General features: G+C 35.8%; 1 protein-coding gene and 1 pseudogene across 1 annotated transcript; one reads left to right on the top strand and one right to left on the bottom strand.

The window, feature by feature from the left end:
- LOC141673839 (lysine-specific demethylase JMJ18-like) overlaps window positions 1-18,465 on the bottom strand; it is a 37,142-nt pseudogene extending 18,677 nt beyond the window's left edge.
- Window positions 18,466-24,919: 6,454 nt separating this feature from the next.
- LOC141673838 (uncharacterized) lies at window positions 24,920-25,753 on the top strand. The gene has a single exon (XM_074480571.1). The coding sequence runs from the start codon at window positions 24,920-24,922 to the stop codon at window positions 25,751-25,753; it is 834 nt and encodes a 277-aa protein (XP_074336672.1).
- Window positions 25,754-26,478: the final 725 nt, after the last annotated feature.

The raw sequence follows: 26,478 nt of genomic DNA, 5'->3' as shown, positions 1-26,478 counted from the left end.
TTGAAAGCTTGGCTTCATAGATGTTACCACGCCTGTATCCTTTCAGAACAACTTTTCCTGTAGATTTACTTACAACTTCACAGTGTTCTTCAAAGAAATCCACATGATAACCTCTGTCACAGACTTGACTAACACTCAGCAGATTGTGTTTAAGTCCTGAGACCAGAGCTACTTCCTTAATGATGACATTCCCAAGATTGATATTGCCATATCCCAATGTTTTTCCAATATTGCCATCTCCATAAGAAACACTTGGGCCAGCCTTCTCCACAAAGTCTGATAGCAGGGTTTTATTTCCAGTCATATGTCCTGAACATCCACTGTCCAGAACTAGGATGTTTTTCCTGTTGCCCTGCAATCACAAAGACCACTAATGATTAGTTTTAAGGACCCAGACATGCTTGGATCCTTTGGCCTTATTAAGTCTGTTAACATTTATAGCAGATTTAGCATCAGAGTTTATATTAACATTTTTCTTATCAGAATTTACACTATCAGACTATGAATCATAACTTACACTAGAAGGAACAATGGTAACTTTCTTTAAAGAAGGTTTTATTTGATAATAATCATAGTACAAACTATGATATTCCTTACAAGTATAAATGGAATGCCATAAACTACCACAATGAAAATAAGGATTTTGTGGCTTATATCTAACAGACTGACTCTTAACTCATGACTTTGAAGGTAAGGAGTTTATGTTCTTATTCTTCCTGCAAAAAGAAGCCAGATGGTTAGAACTTCCACAGTTATGACATGTTTTTCTAGGAGCATCAGGAACAGGTTTATAATCATTGCTTTTATTCACACCTTCCTTTCCATTCCTATTTTTCCTAGATGATTTTACCTTGTTTGCATTCTTAACTTCTTTTAGCTTATACTTAAGCTGCTTCTTTGTCATTAAGCCTGCGTTTACTTCAGTTGTCTTTTCCTGTTTTAGTTTGTCAGAAGTTAATTCCTTCTTAACTTCTGATTTCTCAGTATCAGACTTTACAGCTACAAACTTAACAGGTTTTAACTTTAGCTTTTGTTTAACAACTACAGGCTTAATATCTATAGTTCCTTTATCATTCTTATCCTCTCCATAATGTAATAACCCCAATTTCTGGAATTTTTGAAACCCTTATGAATAGTGTTTTGCTGAATAAGAAAAATCTTCATGCCACACTATATAGGGGTTCTTTTATTGATCTTCTGGGATATTATTAGTACTCTATATGGTATATAAGTGTATGTAAAGATCGTTAGAATCCAAATCCGAACGCTTTGATTTTTCCCGAAAATCCACCAGATATCGAAAGAATTGAGTATAAGGTAACAGGATAAAAAGGATTTAAATTAAAGGATTATAAGAGAGGATCATAAGAGGATTATAATGTATTGAGAAAGGTTAAGGAAACCCAAGTAATAAGATCCCGGGTATGATCCCTCAAACAAGAAACGAGAACGAAAGTAAAGCGAACCGTATAACAGATCAGCGGTCATTAGGCAAACAATTAGGAGCTAATCAAAGAGATTAGAGGGGATGATGTCATCAAACCAATGAGAAGAGGGCAAGGGATGATGACATAACAAGGTGACATAAGCATGACATAAGGGGGAAGGAGGTGTGGTTGATTTAAAACCACACAAAGTTCATGGTTAAAAAGGTAATTAACCAAAATCAAGCTAAAACCAACCAACCAACAATCATTTCACCCAAAACACAAAGATTATTTCATTTTCTTCACCTTGCTCTCGGCTTCTTCTTCTTTTCCAAAGCAAGAAAGTCAAAATAATAGTTCCAAGCTTTGTTAAATTACAAGGTAATTATCTAAGACTCCTTATGCATAGTTATGAATATCCTATAAGTTTGAGCTCCTAAATCATCCACAATCTCTTCCTAAAAATCATGGAAGAAGATGGTGAATAGTGTTTTTCAAGAACTAAATTTTTTTGTTCTTGAAGTTTTGTTTAGATTAAGTTTGGATAAGGACTTTAAGGGTGATTCCAAGCCATTCTCTTGATTCTCCACTCTCCAAGGAAGGTATAACCACTCCAAACCCTAACTTTATTTGAGTAATTAGGTTTAGTTTGTTTTTATAATTCATGAGAGGTTTGCTAGTTGTAAATGTAGAGATTAGTTGATTTTGTGAAGTTTTTGGAGTGGTAGTTCTTGGATTGTTGATTAATGAACTTAAGTGTAGTTAAATTCAAGTTTAAGAATAAGTATAAATTGTTGATGTTGAGTTGTTGGGGCTTTTATGATGTAGTATGGATGGAGTTTTGATTGGGTTGTGATTGTGGATTGATTGTGGGTTGAATTGGAGTGTTTTAAATTTGGGAAATCGCGTAAACATAGCCGTCATAATGTCCGATTTACTTTAGGCTGTTTTGTTCTTAACATTAGGACCCGAGAACTCCCTTCTAGGTTTTGACCATTGCCATGATTAGATAGTTCATGTTACGAGCTTCATTTTGATATGTGGTTCGTTTGATTCCGATGTACGGTTTGGGAGAAACGGCCGTTTTAAGTAACGACGTTTCGCGAACGAACCATTACCCCTCGCCTTACTTTGAAACATAGGTTAAAGACCTTAAAGGACTAATTGGAGTATGAAACAATTATGTTAAGTGGATTAGGCAGTTGGTAAGGTACTCGCGAAAGAATCGCCTTAAAACCCATAATGGTTAATTTATTAAAACTGGTGGAGCCGAGGGTACTCGAGCGACTTAAGAGAATTAGTAAGCGCAAAATGAGCGTTAGAGTCTAATTTGGTTAAAGTATAGATTTACAAGTGACTTTGGTTTAATTCCAACTTACATGTTGTTTATAGGTTACCAGACTCGTCCTAAGCCATTTGTAACCCCCAGTCGCTCAGGCAAGTTTTCTACCCGTATAACTGTTGTTGTGATGTATATGTGTATATGCATGATCTTGTGATAAATGCATATTTGTTATTAGCAAATTCTTGCGATATATTGTAGCATGTGATATGGTATATATGCATGCCTGTTCCGTATTCTTGATTTATATATCTGTTGGTTCAAATGCTTATTAGTTGCATAATACCTATGCTAGAGATAAGCAGTAGTTGTTTATACCCTTAGTATAGGGGACCCAAAGGTGAACATTTTCTAAAACCGGGAGTCGATGTTCCCGAGTATATTATATATATATTTAAATATATATATATATATATTGATATAGTTTTCAAAACTATTATTCGAATAAGGTTTATTCGATAACTTTTATTTTATTTAATGAATATTATTACGAATATTCATTCGAGGGCTTATGACTCCTTTTATTTTATTAAAAGAATATTATTTTGAATATTCATTCGAGGGCTTATGACTCAGTTTATATTATTTAATGAATATTATTTGAATATTCATTTGAGGATCTATGACTCCGATTATTTGCTGAGATATATTCTTTATTTTATTAAAGAATAAGGTGTCGATAATCAAACTTATCTTTGATTATTCAAATAAAGATAGTACTTTCGTATAAGTATATCTTTGGTTATTTAATATTCATTTCAAGTATGAGTTTTAACACTTCTACTTCGATTATTTTTATAGAGATTATCCTTTTTGGGAATATTATTTAAATAATAATATTAAGATATTTTCTAATATATTGGGATTGATTTATTTTAATAAATCAGCCGTACTCCAAACATTCTTAAAAATGTTTCGAGTCTTCGAAATGATTTTAAAAGTTAGAGCGGATCCCAAAACTCATTTTTATATTTAAGATCTTCCTTTCGAAGGGGATTTAAATATTCGCTCAAAACCTGAGGGATCCGGCTCTGTGGTGTATTTTATATTCGCAACGAGGTTGCTGTTTTGATAAATGAATTGATTACTTACCCAAAGTTCGGGAAGTAAGTCCATCTATTGAGTCGGCATAAGCAACATGGGCTCAGTGGGCGTCCATGATAGTGTAAGTGGCTCAGTGGGAGTCCATCAAATGCGTAAGTGGCTGAGTGGCAGTCCAGCATAAGGTCCTATTGCGACCAGGGTGATGACCAGTGGGGAATTCGTCCATCTACTAGTAGAAAAGGTTACTTATTGGTATCTTTGCCTGATCAGCAAGATATCAGGTTTATGCCAAGGTTTTCTCCTTTCCAAATTCATTGGATATTGCAACTCTGTTTATAATTTTCATAACAGAGGTTTTCAAGGATTGTATGAAATGTATATATATATAAGTGTATATATATATCGGGACTTAATGAAGTACCTCGTAACTTCATTATTTTTTAATAATATTCAAAGATTGAATCTATTCAAATCTTGTCTTGTAGTCTCATCAGTGTGATGAACTTTTGAAACTGATTATAACTTGAACGATGGTAGTTCAAGTAGTATTTGGAAAAGATATAAGTATATTGGAGTATCTTGTAACTTCATCTTTTAAACTTATATCTGGTTAATGATTATCTTATGCATGACAAAGATTTTCACAAAAACGTTGAGACAAGGTTAGATATATGAGATCACCTTGCAACGATATTTTTATACAGTTATAAACTGGAACTCTGGGTATATTAGGCATGGAAGAGGACTTCCAAGATTTTGAAAAGTATATAAGTATATATACTGAATATTTTGCGACTTCGTCGCATTAAGATATCAAACTTGGTTCATTTCTTCTTGACCAAGACTTTCATGAGTACTATGAGAATGCTCATATATTGTTAATTATTATACATATTATTTCGGTGGGCTTGTTGCTCACCCTTGCTTTCTTCTTCATCACACAACAACAGATAGAAAAGATGAACAGGACCGAGCTCCCGATTCGCAAGCGGTTAGGAAATGTTCCGCAGTTTCCTGTAGGCGTTGATGCCGTTATAGCCGAGGTAGGATCTACCAATAGGCTAGGCTTTCAACTTTTGATGTACCAGACTTATGTATATTTATGAATTGTAATAATGGCAAAGAAATGTAAATTTATTCAGAAACCCTTTTAAGGTGTAATGGCATATAATTGTGGAATAAAGTGACTTGTATTTTTTTTGTATTCATCTCTGAGACTATAACTTGTGGTGTGTGTGTATATTGTGGGGTCACAGTATGTAGTAGTTGGTTGTTTATTAAGATTAAGTGTTATTAAGGGAAATGGAACTCGTGACAACCCGGATCCCCGACCTCGGATTTGGGGGTGTTACAGAAATGGTATCAGAGCGAAGCGTTACCTCAGAGATGATGTGACGTTAAGATAATAATTTCACTAAGATAATAAGAACTCTTGCCAAGTTCATAGTCGGACTACTAACGTAGTACTGACTGTTAAAACCCTTATGGGAACCCTTATAAATATCGTGATAGTAACATAGTTCGTTCTCGTATAGGGCAGCGGGGCACCGAACCCTGAGGTTCAGGAGCATCAGCATGAGGATGTTTTATTACATGTTGGAGATCAAATTGTGAATCTGATAAAGTACCCTAACGAGGGACCGGATGAGATTCATATTGAGAATGTTGCGGTTGAGGATGTTATCCCAGAAGGAATTGTTGCCGAGGAGGATCTCGTGGAGGATCCTGACGAGAATGAAGAGAGGACCGCTGAGGAATTGATGACCGTAGTCAGGGCGACTACCAGAGCAAGAATGGCCGCGAGGGTGGCACTAGAGGATGAAGAGTTACCAAGGGCACAAAGGTTAATGAGGGCAGAAGGAGTGGGGCCTTCCACGGCACCAATTATACCAGTATCAGACCCTCTTCCCGAGGTTCCTGAGGACATCCATGAGGTTCCACCAATTCCTGTTCCCTCCCCTGTACAGAGCTCAACACCTACTGAGGAAATGCCACCTTTATCTCCTGCACCATTGTCACTTGATACCGTGCTTGGTTATCCATTTGGATCCCTTGGGCCTGCACCACCTGCACCCCATGAACTGCTAGATGCAACCACTCAGGCTTCTCTTATCGCCGATTATTACATGACTTTGGGTGGCCTGTCCGATGCCCGTAATGTTAGGAGTGATCTGTTGGATCGACTTACTGCACCAAGGATTGAGGGCGGGGTACTTCCGGCAGGATTAGCTCATAGCATGGAAAGGATTGAGGCTACCACCCGTGTTACAGCTAGAGGCCATCTTGAGGGTCAGATTGATCCAGCTCTACTTGTAACTATCTTAGACCTCATCACCTCTGTGATGGAGCAGGTTAGGGATGTCGTGCGTGCCCGCATTTCTTGATCCATGGTAGTGTGCAAAGCCAGAGCAATCAGACAAGGGTTTCATGTAGCACCGCTTTTGGAGGATTAGCCTAAGTTATGAATGATTAGTTTTAATGACTAGATGATTATCTATGGTAGTACTTTTGGGATAGAAGCGATCAGATCACATGATGTAATTCTTTTTAATGTGTTCAGTTGTTGTACCCTCGAACTAATGGTTATGTATATATTCATTAATTTCAGTTCAGATCAGTTTGTTATGATAAGTTCATATTGTTAATTGCACTATTAACACTTAAGAGAGTGTAATGAAGTTTATAGAACTTGAGAATTCATAATTTGCAATCATGCAAGGACAGAACGAGGGAAAGACTTAAGCAAAGTAAGTAAGACAAATATCCAGAGATTCTCAAAATTTTTCCAAGCATTATGCCCCCATGAGGAATAAGATTAGGGGCAAACCTTGAATGTGATAATCAGGGAGGTCGTAATTAAGATATAAGGAACCCATAATATAATGAAGTGGAAAATGAAGATTTTAAATTAAAAGATGACCCCAATTACGGGTAGTATGAAGAAATATTTAGACTGAGAAAACAGAAGTCGAGCAAGATAGGAAGAACCAGGATGGTACTCCTATTGGGCAATCCATGGACCTGCCTAAAACAAAACTTATACTTTTACCCCTAACCACCACCTTGAGGAAACAATATGGTGTGAAATTCTTTCAGGACCTTTAAGTCGCTAAGCTCTCAAAGTTCCAAGGAAATAGCTGACCCAGTCGAGGAAAGAGCCTGGCTAAAGGAAATACAGGAATCATTTGAGATTCTAAATGATTGACGAATCATAAAAGACTGTTTCTATCACTTACCCTCCTAAGAGAGAGACCACCCACTGGTGAAAGACCAAGAAAGGCACAAAGCAAGAGGTTATGATAAACTGATTAAAGTTCAGTCAATTGTTTTCAGGAAAGTACTTCCCAAGGTTATGGAGATAGTGTAAAAGCCTTAGAGCCAGAACAAAGGCGGACGAGTATGATGAATTATGAATCTAAGCTCTAAAAGTTGTCAAGATTCGTTCTGAGGACACGAATCCAGAATGACGGGATATTTGAAATCAATGCTTATGTTGTGTTGGTTCATGAAATAATGATAAGAGAAAGGAAATTAAAAAGAAACTGAAGTGGAAAGGAATATAAAGACAATAGAGTTTGAGGAATAATAAGGAATTTGGGTATGAGGAAACCCTAAAGACTCGTAGCAATAGAAATAGAAAAGTAAGTAATCGTCAGGATGAGGGTGATTCACCATGAGTTAAATTGATGGTTGAAGGCATAAGAGATACATATATGTTGTACCCCCTTCAAGTTGGAAGGATTCGGGAAACCTTGAGATAGTTCAAAGGATAAATAATGAGATGCGGATAGACCGAGGAGACGAGAAAGTAAGAAATTAGGAAAATTGGATGAAGGAAGTGACCTTCAAGAATGTGGAGTGTGAGACCGGTGGCTTGATACCCAGGAAGGAAGACACCAGGAATGAGAGATATCCCAACATTGAGATGACTGTTGAGATAAATAACAAAAGTAAATACGGAATTATTAAGAAGGAGTTCATGTTGAACACGACCAATATCTTCCAGAATATCCTTGTTATCATTACCGAATCAGGCAAGAAAAGTGGATAACCGTTATTGTCTTTTGAGGCCATATGGATTGACCTCATTTTGGATAATGATATTATTATGAAATTAGGCATATACTATCAAGGTGGGAATGATTGAATAAATACACCCTCATCAGGGATATATGACTTGATTTATCCATGGAAGGATGCATGTACATTTTTAGAGGTGGAATTAAGGATAGAACATCGGTAACTTAAAATGAATCCTAGGGGAATGCATAAGGGTTGGCATTTCACCCTTAATAGGGACAACATGAGTTTTGACAAGTATGAATTGGAAAGGATCAAGGTAACAACAACCTTTAAAGATCAGTAAAGAAATTTTTTAGAAGTACATAGACAATGGTTCTAGTATTAGTAAATGTATTTTGATATGCCCTGTATCTAGGAAATACAGGAGGAACGATTCAAGGATAACCTTAGAGGTTTTACAAGGAGAAAGGTAATATTCAAAATTCTCAAGAATAGAAATATTGATAAAGGAAATATGACGTAATTATAATGATGCCAAGTGGGGCATGTGTTAAACCACGAGAAAGTATGGATCGAACCAGTAAAGGTCGAAATTGTTCAGGGAAATTAGGACCTAAGATAAAAAATGTTCTAAGTATAATTGAGAGTCAGTCGTGACAGTGATTAACCTCTAAAGACTGAGGCAATAACTTATGGAAAAATGGTGATATTTTTTTTAACTCATCAGATTTTAAGGAAAACATCTTCACATAAGCAGTGATTGAAATGAGGTAGAAAATTTATTTGGAGGTGGTTAAAATGACATTGACTGTAAGGAAATTTTACTATCAGGAAAGGCCAAAGAGGTGGCCGATACTTTAAAGGTAAGAGGATAATTATAGGCGCTTGTGCCAAAGGAATACAGTGATGATGGTTAAAGCTGTGAAGGTTGTATTATGGTTTGGAAGATTGACATTCCTTCTGATGACTGTGCAATACCCAACCGTAATAGAAGTTGTTAAAGGTTTAATTCGTGTAATCGCCATGAGCGGGCTATCTATCTCAGAAGGTACTATCTTGAGATAAGCCAGGACCATGTTTCAAAAAGGACTAGACGAACCTTCGAGTTAAGTCTTCTATTGAAGGTATATGATTAAGAATGGGATTAACCTGCTATCGTTGCTTTGATTGAAACTCTTCTGCAATTTTATCTGCTTCATGTCATGTATGTACATCAGGATCTAGAGTGTTCTTCATGAATCATGAATGGTAATTATGTTACCTCCTTAGGAGAATTCTATATGACCTGTATGGAATCCGTATGGTTAGATATTAAGATTTCATGGAAAGTGAATTACGACAGTAGGTCAGTGGTGGACCATAGTAATGCAGCAATGATTCTGCGAGTAATGAGTCGATTACAACCATGAGATTGGGTACCACTAATCGGGTCGTGGTGGTGTATAAGTTATCATTGATAGACTAATTAGTAGATTATCTACCTATTGAATATTTATTCCTTCTTATCAATAGAGAGTCGTATTACTATACGAGGAAGGTTGCAGTGCAAGCATAGAATTCTAGTAACGGTGATGTCAAGAATGAGATCCCAGATTCGATTTTCGATATCGAGGGAGTTTCAAAGGTGATTGTGTATAAGCTCGAGCAAGAGCATGGGTCCATAGAATGATGGATGGAATAGTAAATAATTAAGCATGTGAAATGCGATGCGATAATACTTGATATATATACACATATATTTTGTTCTCTTATGACAAACCTCTATAGTTTAGAGGTAGGTTCCAAGCCAGATATTTTGTGGCAGTATATTTTTTTCATATACACAATTCTCTTCAATTCGTTCTTTTCTCTTCTTTTCATTTCATATAAGCTGAGAAGAACAACCCTTCCAGAAGGGGAGGTATTGCCGAATGACTATCTATCTGTGTGATAGAAGCCTAGTAGGATACCACATGTTGTTTAATTGCTTGTCAAGTACTAAAGGCTGGCCACCTTCTGTACTAACTATGCAATAGAACAAGTGTTCATGATCATAATGATCTCTCAACAAATTCCTTTACTTCTATATGATGGATCAAGCTTTTGAAGATGGAAGCAGCTAAAGGAAGTAGTATCAGTACGGTGGTATTCTGATTCTAACACGTTCGTGATACTAAGGTTGACGTGGTTATTAAAAGGTTATAGAACGCTAACGAGCAAAAGTATAACCAGTATAATATTAGGAACGGAAGGTAGTAGCGATTGTGAACTGGAAAAGAATGGGTATTGAGAAGCAAAAGCTCTAATGCTAAAAGCTATAATGAGAGTCTGTGCAATAGACTTGAAAGAATTTGGAATGATCACTTAACGCGGATTGAGTTTTCTCACGATAATAGATCGTATGTCAGGTATCGAGATGTCGTCTTATGAGATCTTTGAGGGAAGAAAATGTCGATCTCCCTTATGTTAGGATGAAGTTGTAGAGCGCAAGATGCTCGGACCAGCAGTGGTCCAAAGGACCAAGGATATGACGGATCTAATCAGAGGACGGCTGGTAGTAGCCCAAGATGGACATGAGAAATATGTTGATTTGACACGAAAGGACAAAGAATAGGAAATAGGGGACCTAGTAATGTTAAAGGTATCCCTTGGAAAGGATTGATGAGGTTCAAAAAGAAAGGAAAGCTAAGCCTATAAATTGTTGGACCCTTTGAGGTATTAAGACGTATTGGGGAAGTTAGCATATGAGCTAGCCCTACCCCCGAACATGTAGTAAGTTCATAACGTGTTCCACATATCAATGTTAAGGAAGTGTAATTCAGATGCCAGACAAATAGGGGCATATAAGTGCATAGACATGCAACCAGACGTAACCTACATGGAGCAACCAGGAAGGGTTATAGATCAAAAATGGACAAATGCTTAGGAGAAGAGTTATCAAACTAGTCAGAGTTTGATGGTAGAACCACAATGTGGGAAAATTACGTAAGAGTTAGAAAGTGCAATGCTAAGAAAGTATCCCTACTCATTTTCTATCTGATTCCGGGACGGAATCCTTCTAAGGAGGGGAGACTGTAATAACCCCAATTTTTGGAATTTTTGAAACCCTTATGAATAGTGTTTTGCTGAATAAGAAAACTTTTCAAGCCACACTATGTAGAGGTTCTTTTATTGAGCTTCTGGGATATTATTAGTACTCTATGTGGTATATAAGTGTATGTAAAGATCGTCAGAATCTAAATCCGAACGCTTTGATTTTTCCCGAAAATCCACCAGATATCGAAAGAATTGAGTATAAGGTAACAGGATAAAAAGGATTTAAATTAAAGGATTATAAGAGAGGATCATAAAAGGATTATAATGTATTGAGAAAGGTTAAGGAAACCCAAGTAATAAGATCCCGGGTATGATCCCTCAAACGAGAAACAAGAACGAAAGTTAAGCGAACCGTATAACAGATCAGCGGTCATTAGGCAAACAATTAGGAGCTAATCAAAGAGATTAGAGGGGATGATGTCATCAAACCAATGAGAAGAGGGCAAGTAAGGGATGATGACATAACAAGGTGACATAAGCATGACATAAGGGGGAAGGAGGTGTGGTTGATTTAAAACCACACAAAGTTCATGGTTAAAAAGGTAATTAACCAAAATCAAGCTCAAAACAACCAAACAACAATCATTTCACCCAAACACAAAGATTATTTCATTTTCTTCACCTTGCTCTCGGCTTCTTCTTCTTTTCCAAAGCAAGAAAGTCAAAATCATAGTTCCAAGCTTTGTTAAATTACAAGGTAATTATCTAAGACTCCTTATGCATAGTTATGAATATCCTATAAGTTTGAGCTCCTAAATCATCCACAATCTCTTCCTAAAAATCATGGAAGAAGATGGTGAATAGTGTTTTTCAAGAACTAATTTTTTTTTTGTTCTTGAAGTTTTGTTTAGATTAAGCTTGGATAAGGACTTTAAGGGTGATTCCAAGCCATTCTCTTGATTCTCCACTCTCCAAGGAAGGTATAACCCCTCCAAACCCTAACTTTATTTGAGTAATTAGGTTTAGTTTGTTGTTATAATTCATGAGAGGTTTGCTAGTTGTAAATGTAGAGATTAGTTGATTTTGTGAAGTTTTTGGAGTGGTAGTTCTTGGATTGTTGATTAATGAACTTAAGTGTAGTTAAATTCAAGTTTAAGAATAAGTATAAATTGTTGATGTTGAGTTGTTGGGGCTGTTATGATGTAGTATGGATGGATTTTTGATTGGGTTGTGATTGTGGATTGATTGTGGGTTGAATTAGAGTGTTTTAAATTTGGGAAATCGCGTAAACATAGCCGTCGTAATGTCCGATTTACTTTAGGCTGTTTTGTTCTTACCATTAGGACCCGAGAACTCCCTGCTAGGTTTTGACCATTGCCATGATTAGATAGTTCATGTTACGAGCTTCGTTTTGATATGTGGTTCATTTGATTCCGATGTACGGTTTGGGAGAAACGGCCGTTTTAAGTAACGACGTTTCGCGAACGAACCATTACCCCTCGGCTTACTTTGAAACATAGGTTAAAGACCTTAAAGGACTAATTGGAGTATGAAACAATTATGTTAAGTGGATTAGGCAGTTGGTAAGGTACTCACGAAAGAATCGCCTTAAAACTCGTAATGGTTAATTTATTAAAAATGGTGGAGCCGAGGGTACTCGAGCGACTTAAGAGAATCAGTAAGCGCAAAACGAGCGTTAGAGTCTAATTTGGTTAAAGTATAGATTTACAAGTGACTTTGGTTTAATTCCAACTTACATGTTGTTTATAGGTTACCAGATTCGTCCGGAGCCATTTGTAACCCCTAGTCGCTCAGGCAAGTTTTCTACCCGTATAACTATTGTTGTGATGTATATGTGTATATGCATGATCTTGTGATAAATGCATATTTGTTATTAGCAAATTCTTGCGATATATTGTAGCATGTGATATGGTATATATGCATGCCTGTTCCGTATTCTTGATTTATATATCTGTTGGTTCAAATGCTTATTAGTTGCATAATACCTATGCTAGAGATAAGCAGTAGTTGTGTATACCCTTAGTATAGGGGACCCAAAGGTGAACATTTTCTAAGACCGGGAGTCGATGTTCCCGAGTATATTATATATATATATTTAAATATATATATATATATTGATATAGTTTTCAAAACTATTAATCGAATAAGGTTTATTCGATAACTTTTATTTTATTTAATGAATATTATTACGAATATTCATTCGAGGACTTATGACTCCTTTTATTTTATTAAATGAATATTATTTTGAATATTCATTCGAGGGCTTATGACTCAGTTTATATTATTTAATGAATATTATTTGAATATTCATTTGAGGATCTATGACTCCGATTATTTCCTGAGATATATTCTTTATTTTATTAAAGAATAAGGTGTCGATAATCAAACTTATCTTTGATTATTCAAATAAAGATAGTACTTTCGTATAAGTATATCTTTGGTTATTTAATATTCATTTCAAGTATGAGTTTTAACACTTCTACTTCGATTATTTTTATAGAGATGATCCTTTTTGGGAATATTATTTAAATAATAATATTCAGATATTTTTTAATATATTGGGACTGATTTATTTTAATAAATCAGCAGTACTCCAAACATTCTTAAAAATGTTTCGAGTCTTCGAAATGATTTTAAAAGTTAGAGCGGATCCCAAAACTCATTTTTATATTTAAGATCTTCCTTTCGAAGGGGATTTAAATATTCGCTCAAAACCTGAGGGATCCGGCTATGTGGTGTATTTTATATTCGCAACGAGGTTGCTGTTTTGATAAATGAATTGATTACTTACCCAAAGTTTGGGAAGTAAGTCCATCTATTGAGTCGGCATAAGCAACTTGGGCTCAGTGGACATCCATGATTGTGTAAGTGGCTCAGTGGGAGTCCATCAAATGCGTAAGTGGCTGAGTGGCTGTCCAGCATAAGGTCCTATTGCGACCAGGGTGATGACCAGTGGGGAATTCGTCCATCTACTAGTAGAAAAGGTTACTTATTGGTATCTTTGCCTGATCAACAAGATATCAGGTTTATGCCAAGGTTTTCTCCTTTCCAAATTCATTGGATATTGCAACTCTGTTTATAATTTTCATAACAGAGGTTTTCAAGGAGTGTATGTTATGTATATATATATAAGTGTATATATATATCGGGACTTAATGAAGTACCTCGTAACTTCATTATTTATAATGATATTCAAAGATTGAATCTATTCAAATCTTGTCTTGTAGTCTCATCAGTGTGATGAACTTTTGAAACTGATTATAACTTGAATGGTGGTAGTTCAAGTAGTATTTGGAAAAGATGTAAGTATATTGGAGTATCTTGTAACTTCATCTTTTAAACTTATATCTGGTTAATGATTATCTTATGCATGACAAAGATTTTCACAAAAACGTTGAGACAAGGTTAGATATATGAGATCACCTTGCAACGATATTTTTATACAGTTATAAACCGGAACTCTGTGTATATTAGGCTTGGAAGAGGACTTCTGAAAAGTATATAAGTATATATACTGAATATTTTGCGACTTCTTCGCATTAAGATATCAAACTTGGTTCATTTCTTCTTGACCAAGACTTTCATGAGTACTATGAGAATGCTCATATATTGTTAATTATTATACATATTATTTCGGTGGGCTTGTTGCTCACCCTTGCTTTCTTCCTCATCACACAACAACAGATAGAAAAGATGAACAGGACCAAGCTCCCGATTCACAAGCGGTTAGGAAACGTTCCGCAGTTTCCTGTAGGCGTTGATGCCGTTATAGCCGAGGTAGGATCTACCAATAGGCTAGGCTTTCAACTTTTGATGTACCAGACTTATGTATATTTATGAATTGTAATAATGGCAAAGAAATGTAAATTTATTCAGAAACCCTTTTAAGGTGTAATGGCATATAATTGTGGAATAAAGTGACTTGTATTTTTTTTGTATTCATCTCTGAGACTATAACTTGAGGTGTGTGTGTATATTGTGGGGTCACAGTATGTAGTAGTTGGTTGTTTATTAAGATTAAGTGTTATTAAGGGAAATGGAACTCGTGACAACCCGGATCCCCGACCCCGGATTTGGGGGTGTTACACATAACCTAAGCCCTCTTTCCAGTTATCACTACTTAACAAATTCTGAGTTGTTCTGCCAGAGTTAGTCCAAGTCCTGATAATCTCTCTTTCCTTTTCTAACTCAGCTTTTAGAGATTCATTCATTTTAAGCACTTCATCCCTAACATAGAAAGCATCATCTCTATCTTTCTGAGTTTGATGGAACATGACTAACTCTTTTTCTAAATAATCATTCCTCTTTTTGCAAGCAATATTTTCAGAAGTTAATCTTTCACATGTTAAAGTTTGATCTCTATAACTAATGAACATGGTTTTAAGATATCTTCTCAACTCATTAATATCATCAGTATGAAAGGCATAAGTAGTTTGAGGTACCTTTAACTCAGCAGCTTCAGAACTGCTTTCAACACTTGCCGTATCAGCATTTGCCATCAGGGCATAATTCTCCTCACTTTCAGAATCTGAGGTGTCTGTCCAGCTTTTCTTCTTTGTGACAAGAGCCTTGCCTTTGTCACTCTTCACTTTCTTGCAATCAGGAGATATGTGGCCTTTCTCACCACAGTTGTAGCATTTGATATTTGTATAATCTCCTCTGTCAGACTTTCCTCCTCTGCCCTCAGATTTTCTGAAATTCTTCTTATCAGAACTTGCGCCTTTCCTGGAAAACTTCTTTCCCTTCCTGAACTTCCTGTATGCAATCTTTGTGATTCCTTTCACCATAAGAGCACACAGCTTCATCATCTCTTCATCAGCATCCATCTCAGGCAAGCTTTCAGATTCTGAGTCATCATCACTTTCAGAACTTGATGACTCAGTATCAGACTTTGTGAAGAGAGCTTTACCCTTATCTTTCCTTGAGGTAGCTGCCTTGGGGGATTCTTCTTCAGCCTTAAGAGCAACTGTCCTTGACTTTCCTCCTTTCCTCTTGCTTCTTTGTTCCATCTCAAGTTCATGAGTCTTGAGCATTCCATAAATTTCATCAAGAGTTGTTTCATCAAGATTATAGTTGTCTCTTATTGTTGTTGCCTTCAAATCCCTGCATTCAGGAAGAGCTAACAGAAATTTAAGGTTTGAATCTTCAAGATCATACTCCTTATCAACCAGTGACAAATCATTCAAGAGTTTGACAAATCTATCATATAAATCAGTCAATGACTCATTAGCCTTTGAGTCAAAGTGTTCATACTCTTGAGTGAGTATTGTCTTCCTGTTTTTCTTAATCGTATCCGTTCCCTGACATCTTGTTTCCAAGGCATCCCATATCTCCTTTGCAGTCTTGCAGTTTATTACCCTGTTTGACATTACATTATCAATAGCACTATGCAGTAAGTGTCGTACCTTAGCATCCTTAGCAATTGATGCGATATCTTCAGCAGTGTAATCACTCTTCTCCTTTGGTACAGACTTTGCTGCTTCACCTGCAACTGCAACAGTGAGCTTAGTTGGTTTGTGAGGCCCTTCCTTGATTCTATCAAGATATTCTGGATCTGTAGCTTCCAGAAACATGGTCATCCTCACCTTTCATATGGGATATTCAGATGGTCTCAATATGGGAACTCTAATAGTCTCATATCGGCTTTGAATTTGTGTCTTTGGAGGTTCTTCAGCTTTGGTGGGCTTAGTTGGAGTTTCTACTTCAGACATGATTATTTTTGGATCTTAAACTATTTGTGTGTTAACAGATAGGCTCTGATACCACTTATTAGGTCACACACACACTGTAGAGGGGGGTGAATACAGTGTATAGCACAATCAAATCAAACTTTAATAACTCAAGTAACAAAAAACAAACTTTATTCAAAATAATAAACTCTGTTACAGTATGGAACTGTCCTCTCTCAGTGATGAACAAATATCACGAGAGCTGCTAGGGTTACAAATGAATAATCTTCTCGATTGTGATAACACTTCTAGTGTAAACCCTATGTCTGTGTTTATATATTGCACAGTTACAAGATAATCGTTAATTGATATGGAATATAATTCTGCTTCCTAAAATATATCAATCAGATATCTTTTCTTCCAAATATTCTATTCTTCATAGAATTCCTTCTTCATGCATATCTGTTCTTATGTTTGTCTCGATCTTCTCTTCCTGTAAATCAGCTGCCTTCCTTATCTGAACGTTTCCTTGAAGTCCTGATATTATCTTCTGATACATATCTTCTGAACCTTAAGTACTGATGACTTAAATTCTGACTTCAGTATAAGTGCTGATTTCAGTTAAGTACTGATTTGTCCTGTTTAAGTAAGATCTGTAAACTAAACATAAATCACAATAGTCATGACATTATCAAATATATCTAACAGATTAATTCCCAGAGACTTCCTATTGTTCCCCATCTTTGGATGTCTTCCCCTTTTACGCTTCCGCCATCTTTTCTTCTTCACAGGCTCCCTATTTTGAAGCAAGTTCACTTTCTGGATTCCCGTTAAAAATTTAACATTTTCACATATACTCCTTTCTTTAAGAGGGCATGGTGGTTTCCAGGAAGGAGGGGGTACAATCTTACATATACCAAATCCTTCAGCCTCTTGACGTATTTTTTCTATGTAACCGATGGCATCTTGAAATTCCTGATGAGTAAACAATTAGAATAAAATGAGCATCTGAGTTATTTAAAAAATAAGAATAAAAACTTATAAGTTATCCTGCTATTAACTTACGACTTCAGAAGAATAAAATACAGGGGCATCATCAATAATTGGCCTGAAAGACTCAGAAGGACTCCATCCGGTAGATACCTATTCTCACAAATTAGAAACAAACTCGCATGATATCTTACGAGAAGGCATAAATCTTTCAAGCAAACTAGCATACTATAGCACATATTTACAGATTTGGAAACATTAATTAGGTGATGTGTACACAGAAGTCTTTTCAAGAGAAAAGCATCTACATTTAAAGAAGGACTTTACTACACAAACTTACATAGGTAAACCATAAAACTTCACTACACAAAGTTATAAAGGTAAACCATAAACCATAAATCGCGAACCAACTTCATTAGAATTGACTTTCAACTATGGCAAGAAAAAGCTTGCAAAGTCTTTCACCATACGATAGAGCTGAACCTTTCCAAATTGTGATAATGTTATTGCATACTGAAACAGACAGGATAACCATTACTACAAAAAAACAATTTCTTGGGGTTTTTTACGAATAGCTCAAAATGGTAAAAAAAAATTAAAATAATGTACAACAAAAGGTTTTGCACATATCGGTGATATATAAACAGTTCACAAGTTTCGTAAGCGTTCTAAGAATTAACTTAAACCTTGACATATATTTAAAATAAGTAATATATTTAAAATAACTATAAATTCTGGAGGAAAGAAAACCTTGATGTTCTTTTCCCGATCAACTTCTGCTCTAAAGTTCAGGCTGATGGTTGTTTCCATGACCACCTGCACTAACCAAAAACCTTGTCAACTGGTTAAGGAATCTGATTCATACATTTTAATACCAATGCATGACTATGTGAAACATTCTTGATTGAATATAAAATACCTGATTTTCAATCATATAACAGAATAGAAGAGATACATTTATCTACCTACCTCTCATTATATACATATAATGATATATCATGGAAAATTGATCATAAATTCAGGTGCTTGTGACGGAATGTGAAGAAAATTATTTTTCCAAGACAAGCAAATAGCATAAAAGGTGAGCAGCAGAAGTTGGAATATAAGATTTAACTGAAAGTAGTTATCACTTTATTTATAGCAGATTTAAAAAGTCTTTGTTGAAATGAAAAGTAAGAGACGTGAGCCTAGATTAAACACTTGTAATGTAGTGAACTGAAATCGACAAAATATTTAGAATAAAATTAATTTTTGAGACAAATTATCACATTTTGCAATTAATTACTTGTCATTACAAAGGATCCACATATATTGGAGTTATGGAATTGATATACTCAACATTACAGTAGAGAAGATGATATCAGTGACACCCAAGAATGAAAAAAACACTTACTAATCCATCCTCGGAGAAAGAAATATATAGGGAAAGCAATATAGTAATACTGTAATACATTAATTGGAGATTATAGATAGTCAAACAATTACTTAAAAACTAAATATTAGATTAAAATGGATTCCTCTACAATTTAATGAAAAACAGAGAACATTGGAGAGCAACACAAATTATTTTACTATGAAACCACATCAAAACTTACTGGCGCCGTGTGGCGCCCTACAAACCCGGGTCAGAAGTTTGGGGTCCATAACAAAAACACAATATATGAACCTGTATAAGAAATATTATTGATAATGACCCTGCTTCACAAAACCATGGATCGCAACAGGTTAAAGTATGAAAACAAGCCACAATCTTAACCTTTATTACAACGTACCAAATCCCAACTAATTTAACTTACAATTGATAATAAAATCATTCTTACAATCTGATTATCTCTATACCGCATGAAGCTTCTGCTAGCTCGATTCAAATCAACTGGAACCTTAGCCCGCACTTTGGACTGAGGAACTTCACTATCATCTATATTCTTTTCAACTGTAAAATATATAAAAAGATTCGCAAGAGTGAGCTAACTAGCTCAACAAGTCATGATAACGATAATTGAGGTTAAACAATTATCAAATGAGATGATTCAAAGGAATCAAGTTTCTTTTTAACTAATCATTAGAATTGGATATTCATTTGAAGTTTTAAAACCAAGGTTAGGCTGCTGATCAGTCACGCACTAACCCCGAGCAAAGCACACAGCACTGCTCTAATTACTGGATCCAAGACACACATTGGCCTAACTTGACCATTGGTATGGTCTGACCACGAATCTGGTCCACATATATAAAAAACTATCCAATCCTAAAGCAGTTCAATATGATAAACAATATAATTCGATAACACCGGATCATAATCAATGACGATTAAACATTTGAATAAAATGTAAGGAAACTCATGGATATCACAAGGGTATATCAGGGTATGTAAAAGAAACGGCTTTCAATCTGTAAAAGAATCAGGTATTAGACAGATAATGATTTTTCGAGGTATAGTTCTTTGATGTTATAAAGAATGGCTGGAGTATAAAAGTTTCTGTGTTTTCAAACAATTTTCTTCCAGTGTTTGATGTTTGGTAATTATATCTTTGAAGAGTAGTATTATATTTGTATGGTTTGGTGTCTGAGGATCAACAAATGACGGTTTGCAAAGAATAAGGCTTACGGCTCATGATCAAGAAAAATCAGGGTTCAAGGGTAAATAGTTTAAAGCACTTGCAATATAAACAAGAGTTATTTTGAATAAGAGCGACATATTATGAAACAGTTCAAAAATAACCGCGATAAATTTTGAAGAAAAGTTCGGAAGTACTTGCCTTATAAGGCTTTACAACTAATACTGATCAACTCCGAGCCGACTCAGCTGCTCAGGCTCTAACGTCCAACCACTAGATCCCATTGGATTCAACTTCGACACTTAGGTCTTTCTGTAGAAACTCTACTGAACTCATTAATTGACCACTAGGTTATCTTTAGTCCATCGTCCACTTTCAGGTGCTCGATCATAACCTACAGGGTCGAAATGCCCTACGTTAGACGTCTAGGTATCCTTGACATATCCTCGATACTAATTCTTACCCAACGATATTTAAATCCAACTCGTAACACATACAATATTGCAATACAGGCAACAGTTAGGGTTCACGTCCTCAAAAATTGATTCGGTGTTTGTTTTCAGAAAGTACGTATACTTGTTATCGTATGAAATTAGGGTTATTGGTTTTGGAAAACGTTCCACTACAATGTACAATTCAGATTTTATATAAAACTTACGTTTATGTATATACTTATACTCGCTCGACGTCCCGATAATCCCCGGGTACATTCCCATATTTTCGTAGTTCGATTTCCCGAAAATCGGGCAGCGTTCCCTTTGTTTATCGGACTACCCGTCGAAACATCATCGACGTCAATAACCACAAATCACAACCCAGTCACCACAACCAATATTCATAGATTCCCAAGCACCAATTTAATACTATTATTAATTATCATTCGCACTTTTCATTTAATTCACATTTGATTTTCATTTACTAATTTAGGACTCAGAATATGATCATCACGGTCCACCGTTGACTCACCGAAGTTCATCGTCAACGACGGTAAAATTTACGGGTACCCGATTAATTTTGGGTTTCCAACGTAAATTCCACCGATTATTTTAAAATCACTCTGCACGAATAATTAATTTTAATATCACGAATACCAATCATAATTTCCTGCAATTTAATAAAATAATAAGAATTAAATTCGAATTAACCGAACCAACACAACCAACAAGCAACAGGAACACAACCACATGCACGCGCGGCGCGCGCAACAGCATACCAACACAACCCGCCACAACACCCCTCAGCGGAAACGGAAAAAAAAGAGGCGGTGACTGGAAAGATAAAAGGGCAGCACAGGAACAACAATTAATTACACACACGTATACATACATGTATATATATGCATACAATAACAGGAAGGAACCAAAGCAACCGAACAGCGGCCACTCACCGAAAAACAAACCGGAAAATGAACACGACGGTAAAACGGGGAACAGGGGAGGAGAGTGCAGAAGAGGAGCAAGGAAAAAACAAGAAGAAAAAGAGAATAGAGAGAAGAGGGATCAGAGAGATTAAGAGAGATTGAGAGATTAAATTATGAGTAAATAAAATCAAATCGATTTATTCAGGAAATACAGCCACGAGGCAATGAACATGATACGTGTCAATTTCTTTTTTTTTTTATAGAAATTTGACACGTGTCCTGATATATCAATCTGTTCCAACAATTCGTGATTTATGGAACCAAGTTGCCCATAGAATAAATTCGGATAATTATCAAAATAGCATTAAAATTTTCTAAAAATCCCGAAACTAATAAAATAATTTTTTATAATTTTTAAAGCATTTTTGAAACGCTATTCGTACCCGCGATTCACAATTAACGAACCGAGTTGCCCTTAAAACAATTTCATAAAATCATGAGACTAGTCTTAAAATATTAGAAATATCCCGAAGTTTATAAAAACATAAATTTCGTAATTTTAAAATAATTTCTAAAATACACTTTATGCCCGCTTTTATCAATTAAACGAATCGACGTGAGGGTAAAATTAATTTCAAAAATTCCCAAAATAATTTTAAAATTACCGGAATATTTCCAACTTAAATAAATATGAGTTTCATAATTTTTGAAGAATTTTAGAATTAAATATGGATTTTACAAATAAAAGTGATCAGAAAATCATTTAAAAATAAATAAATAATATAATATTGATTTCTCAATTTTATAAAATCCTAAAAATAATTATTATAATTATAAAACCATAAAAACAATTTTAGAGATACTTCAAACATTTATACAAATAAAGTTGCATTAAATCCACTTTAAAAGTGGAACAATTCAATGCAATTCCTTAATTAATCACGCGAACTACCCGGTTCATCATAAACCGTACCTAGATAAAAAAATTAAATAACACATACCGGTCAAACTAATACACATATTTTATGTAATAATTGTTGGATTTTAATCGCAGCGGGGCATGGCAAAACACTTTTACACATATAAAATCCAAATAAAAGCATATAAATCGTGAATAAAAATTCGAGGGATCAAATCTAACCTTTTAAAATAATTCGGAGACAACGATCAGAGATCCTTAGCAGTTGCTCCTCAAGTGTGAAGCACTCCACCGGTATCCACCAAGAAAACGATGTTAAGGAGGAGGAAGGAGGTGGAGAGAATTGGGTTTTCCAAACTTTTTGGGTTTTCGGGTTTGATGTAGGTTAGAATAAAATAGGGTCTATAATAGTGTATTTATAGGCAAAATTTTCAGCTGAAATTTTCCCATAAATAATATTATTATTATCCCATTTATTATTCTCATTAATAATTAAAACACCTTTTAATTATTAATCCTTTTTCTAAACACTTTAAAAATAATTCTCTCTCTTGATTTAATTTCCAAAAATTAAATCCTTAATTAATAATATTAAGAACTTTTCTTAATTAATTTATAATCAATTAAATCTCATTTAATCAATTATTAAATTTTCCAATTAATTATTTATTTCATAAATAAATAATTATTAGCCATTATTAATTAATTCCTCCACCATTAAATCATTCTCCTTTTATGGTGTGACCCTGTAGGTTCAATATTAAGCCAGTAGTAGAAATAAATAATAATAAAACTATTTTATCATTATTTATATAAATTCTCTAATTTATTAAATATGATTAATTAATTAATCACATTTATTCTACATCGTGAGGGATACTTCTCAGCATATCGCGACTATCCGGATAATATGAATTCACTGCTTAGAATACCAAGAACCTATTCAATGAATAGTTACCGTACAATAAACTCCTTCTACCCTACAATGTCCCGATTAAATACAAGGCATGGATCTCGTGTCAAGCCTATCTAATTCAATCACTTGCTTACCATTTACTATGCGTAGTTCTATGCAAATTAGAAACTCCTTTCTAATTTCATTCACTCTGGCCAGAGATTCCTGAACTAGCATAAGTGGATCAGCCTTGAACATTCGCTTTCTCTACTGGAAGGGGTAGATCCTTTATTGATCATACACTATCTTCGTGTACAAATTCGTATACCCAGAAGAGCCCTAATAATTGTCCCTGGAGACTAAGAACTAAACCAAAGCATAGTTCAGTGTACAAAGATAACTATGATGACCTCAAGTCTAAGGATACTTGTACAACTATCACTCTGCGAAAACCGCTGACACGTGAGTTAACTCCATCAGTTGTTTAGCTGTGCGAGTCATGTTCAGTGAACTTATTCTATAATAACCACCTACATACTAGCTATAGTGTCACCACACAAATGTCTATGAGAACAGACATCCTTCATCATGAAGCAAGCATAGTATGTACTGATCTTTGCGGATTATTAATTACCAGTTAGTAATCCTATGACCAGGAACTATTTAAGTTTAGAGTTATCATCTTTTTAGGTCTCACTATTATGATCTCATCATAATCCATAAAAAGCTTTACTCTAAACTATGGTATATCTTATTTAAACACTTAAATAGATAGAGCCCGTAATAAAAACAAAACAAGTCTTTTATTAATATCAATGAAATCAAAACAGATTACATAAAAGTTATTCCTAAATCCTAATACATGATTGGACTTAGGACATATTCCTTTCAATCTCCCACTTGTACTAAAGCCAATCACTCTGGTATCTAATACCCATCTTGTCTTTATGATGATCAAAGTGACTTTCATAAAGTAGCTTTGTGAGTGGGTCTGCTATGTTGTTATGTGTGTCAACTCTAATTCAATACAATACAAGAAATGTTACCGCGCTCCCACTAACCCTTTTGTAGACCCATGGTTCATCTTCGTTTTTGATAAAATCAAACTCTTTGATTGTCTCATCAAAACGAATGTTCCATCTTTCGAGAAGCCTGCTTTAAACCACATATGGTTTGAAGCAGCTTTAAATCACTGAGAAAAGAATCCGGGATGAGGAAGCGAGATTGAAAAGAGAATCCCACCGAATTCACGTTTCTTCGGATTCAGAGCCTGAAAAGGAATCCAAGCAAGAACAAATGGCTTGGGCTTTTCGTGACCTCAAGAGAAAGGTAGAGGGTGACATAGAAGTTGGTGTGGCGGAGACCCCATTTACCAGAAAGTTGGAATCTACTCCCATAAAATCAGGGCTCAAACACTTCAATTTCGACTCCTTCGACGGGTTGGCTGACCCCGAAGAACATTTAAACTACTTCGAATAAATCTCCAATATTTATGATTACATCGACCTCACCAGGTGCCGCTTCTTCGCATCAACACTCAAAGGGGGAGCTCAAAAATGGTTCAGCCGAATTTCATCCCGGAGTGCGGATTCCTGAAAATATTTTCGCGAGATATTCTTGAAAAGGTTCAGGGCCAACCGGATGAATGAACTACAAATGTGCCACTTGGAGACAATCCAACAAAGGAGTAATGAGTCTCTTCCCGAATTCATCAAAAGATTCCAGGAAGCAGTCAACCAACTCTCCAACTTAGAAGAAAAGGAATCGGTAAACATCTTTCGGAGGAACTTACATCCAATATCCTGCGAAGGATATGTCAAAGATCTGATTCACAGAGAACCCCAGAGCCTGGCATCTGCCTATGCCTTGGCATCAAAGTTCATAAAAGAAAATGATTTTCTCAAGTCAATGAAGATGAACAGGAGAATCCATGATGATGATGAGTCTCTGGAGCATCGCTCGTCATCCCGGAAAGATAAAAGATACAAACTGGATAGACATGCCAATTATATTCAACAATCTCGGGGGACCCCACCCCAGGAGAGTTATGCCGAACCAAGGAAGAATGAAAGAAAGCCCAATTCTAAAAGAGAGCCCAAACCGGAACCAAAGTGGACACCCCTCCGGGCCGACATCTTACGCGAAGTTAAAGGTAAGCCATTCTATTATCCCCCGAAGCCTATACCTGCGCCTCCTGAGAACAGAGCCCGGGATAAATATTGCGGATATCATGAAGATCATGGGCATATAACAGAAAACTGTTTCTCTCTCAAGATGTTCATCGAAGATCAAATCAAGAAAGGGAACATGAATCAGTATCTTCAGAGAAGATCAAATGACAAGGACAGGGCCCCGGGAAGTGGCAAAAATGTGGTAAATGTTGTCTTCGGAGGCACGGCTTCTAGTCCCCGAAGCCCGGACCTGGATAATGATGTGATGATGATCCAGCCTTTCGAGGATGAACCAATCTACTTCTCCTACTTTGATTAGCCCGGCCCTGGTGGTAACCCTGGATGTAGCAAATAATGAGGTAAAAAGAATTTTAGTTGATAATGCTTCCTCTGCTAATATTGTATTTGAGCACACACTCAACATAATAGAGCTCGTCCACCTTCGAATGGACCCCTGTCTCGAAGACCCCTTGTATGTATTTGAGAATACGATGATTCCCATCTGTGGTGTCATTTATCTGCCTATATCTTTGGGACTGCACCCCGGCAGGTCTCTCATATAATGAAGTTCTATGTGATAAGCGCAACCTCATCATACAACATGATCCTTGGAAGACCTACAATCACCAAACTCATAGCAATTCCCTCAATAATTCACTTAAAGCTCAAATTCCCCACCCCGGGAGGTATTGGAGAGCTAAAAGGAGATATAGAAATGGCAGGGAGATGTTATGGCCAAGCTTTGGTTATGGCAGAAATAGAACCAGAGAACAGAAAGTGGATAATGACCCTACCTAAGGGGAAAAGCAGAAAAAAGCATTGCGAACACCACAGTAAAAGGCCCAGACTAGACGTGAATATGATTGAGGATTCGGGGTATAGCATAACCAATACAGATGCCTGGATTCAGAAGTTTGTAAAAAACCAAAGAGAAGACAAAAGTCAAACCTGCCCAGTAGACAATAGAAGTAGAGTTGGAACCCGAAAACCCCACCCGGAAGATCAAAATCGGCAAGGGCCTGGAAACCACCTTCCAGAAAGAGC

Source organism: Apium graveolens, chromosome 7 (genome assembly GCF_009905375.1).
Source record: "Apium graveolens cultivar Ventura chromosome 7, ASM990537v1, whole genome shotgun sequence".
Taxonomy (NCBI): domain Eukaryota; kingdom Viridiplantae; phylum Streptophyta; class Magnoliopsida; order Apiales; family Apiaceae; genus Apium; species Apium graveolens.
Note: the sequence above shows the minus strand (reverse complement) of the source record. Positions and strands in the feature narration are given on the sequence as shown.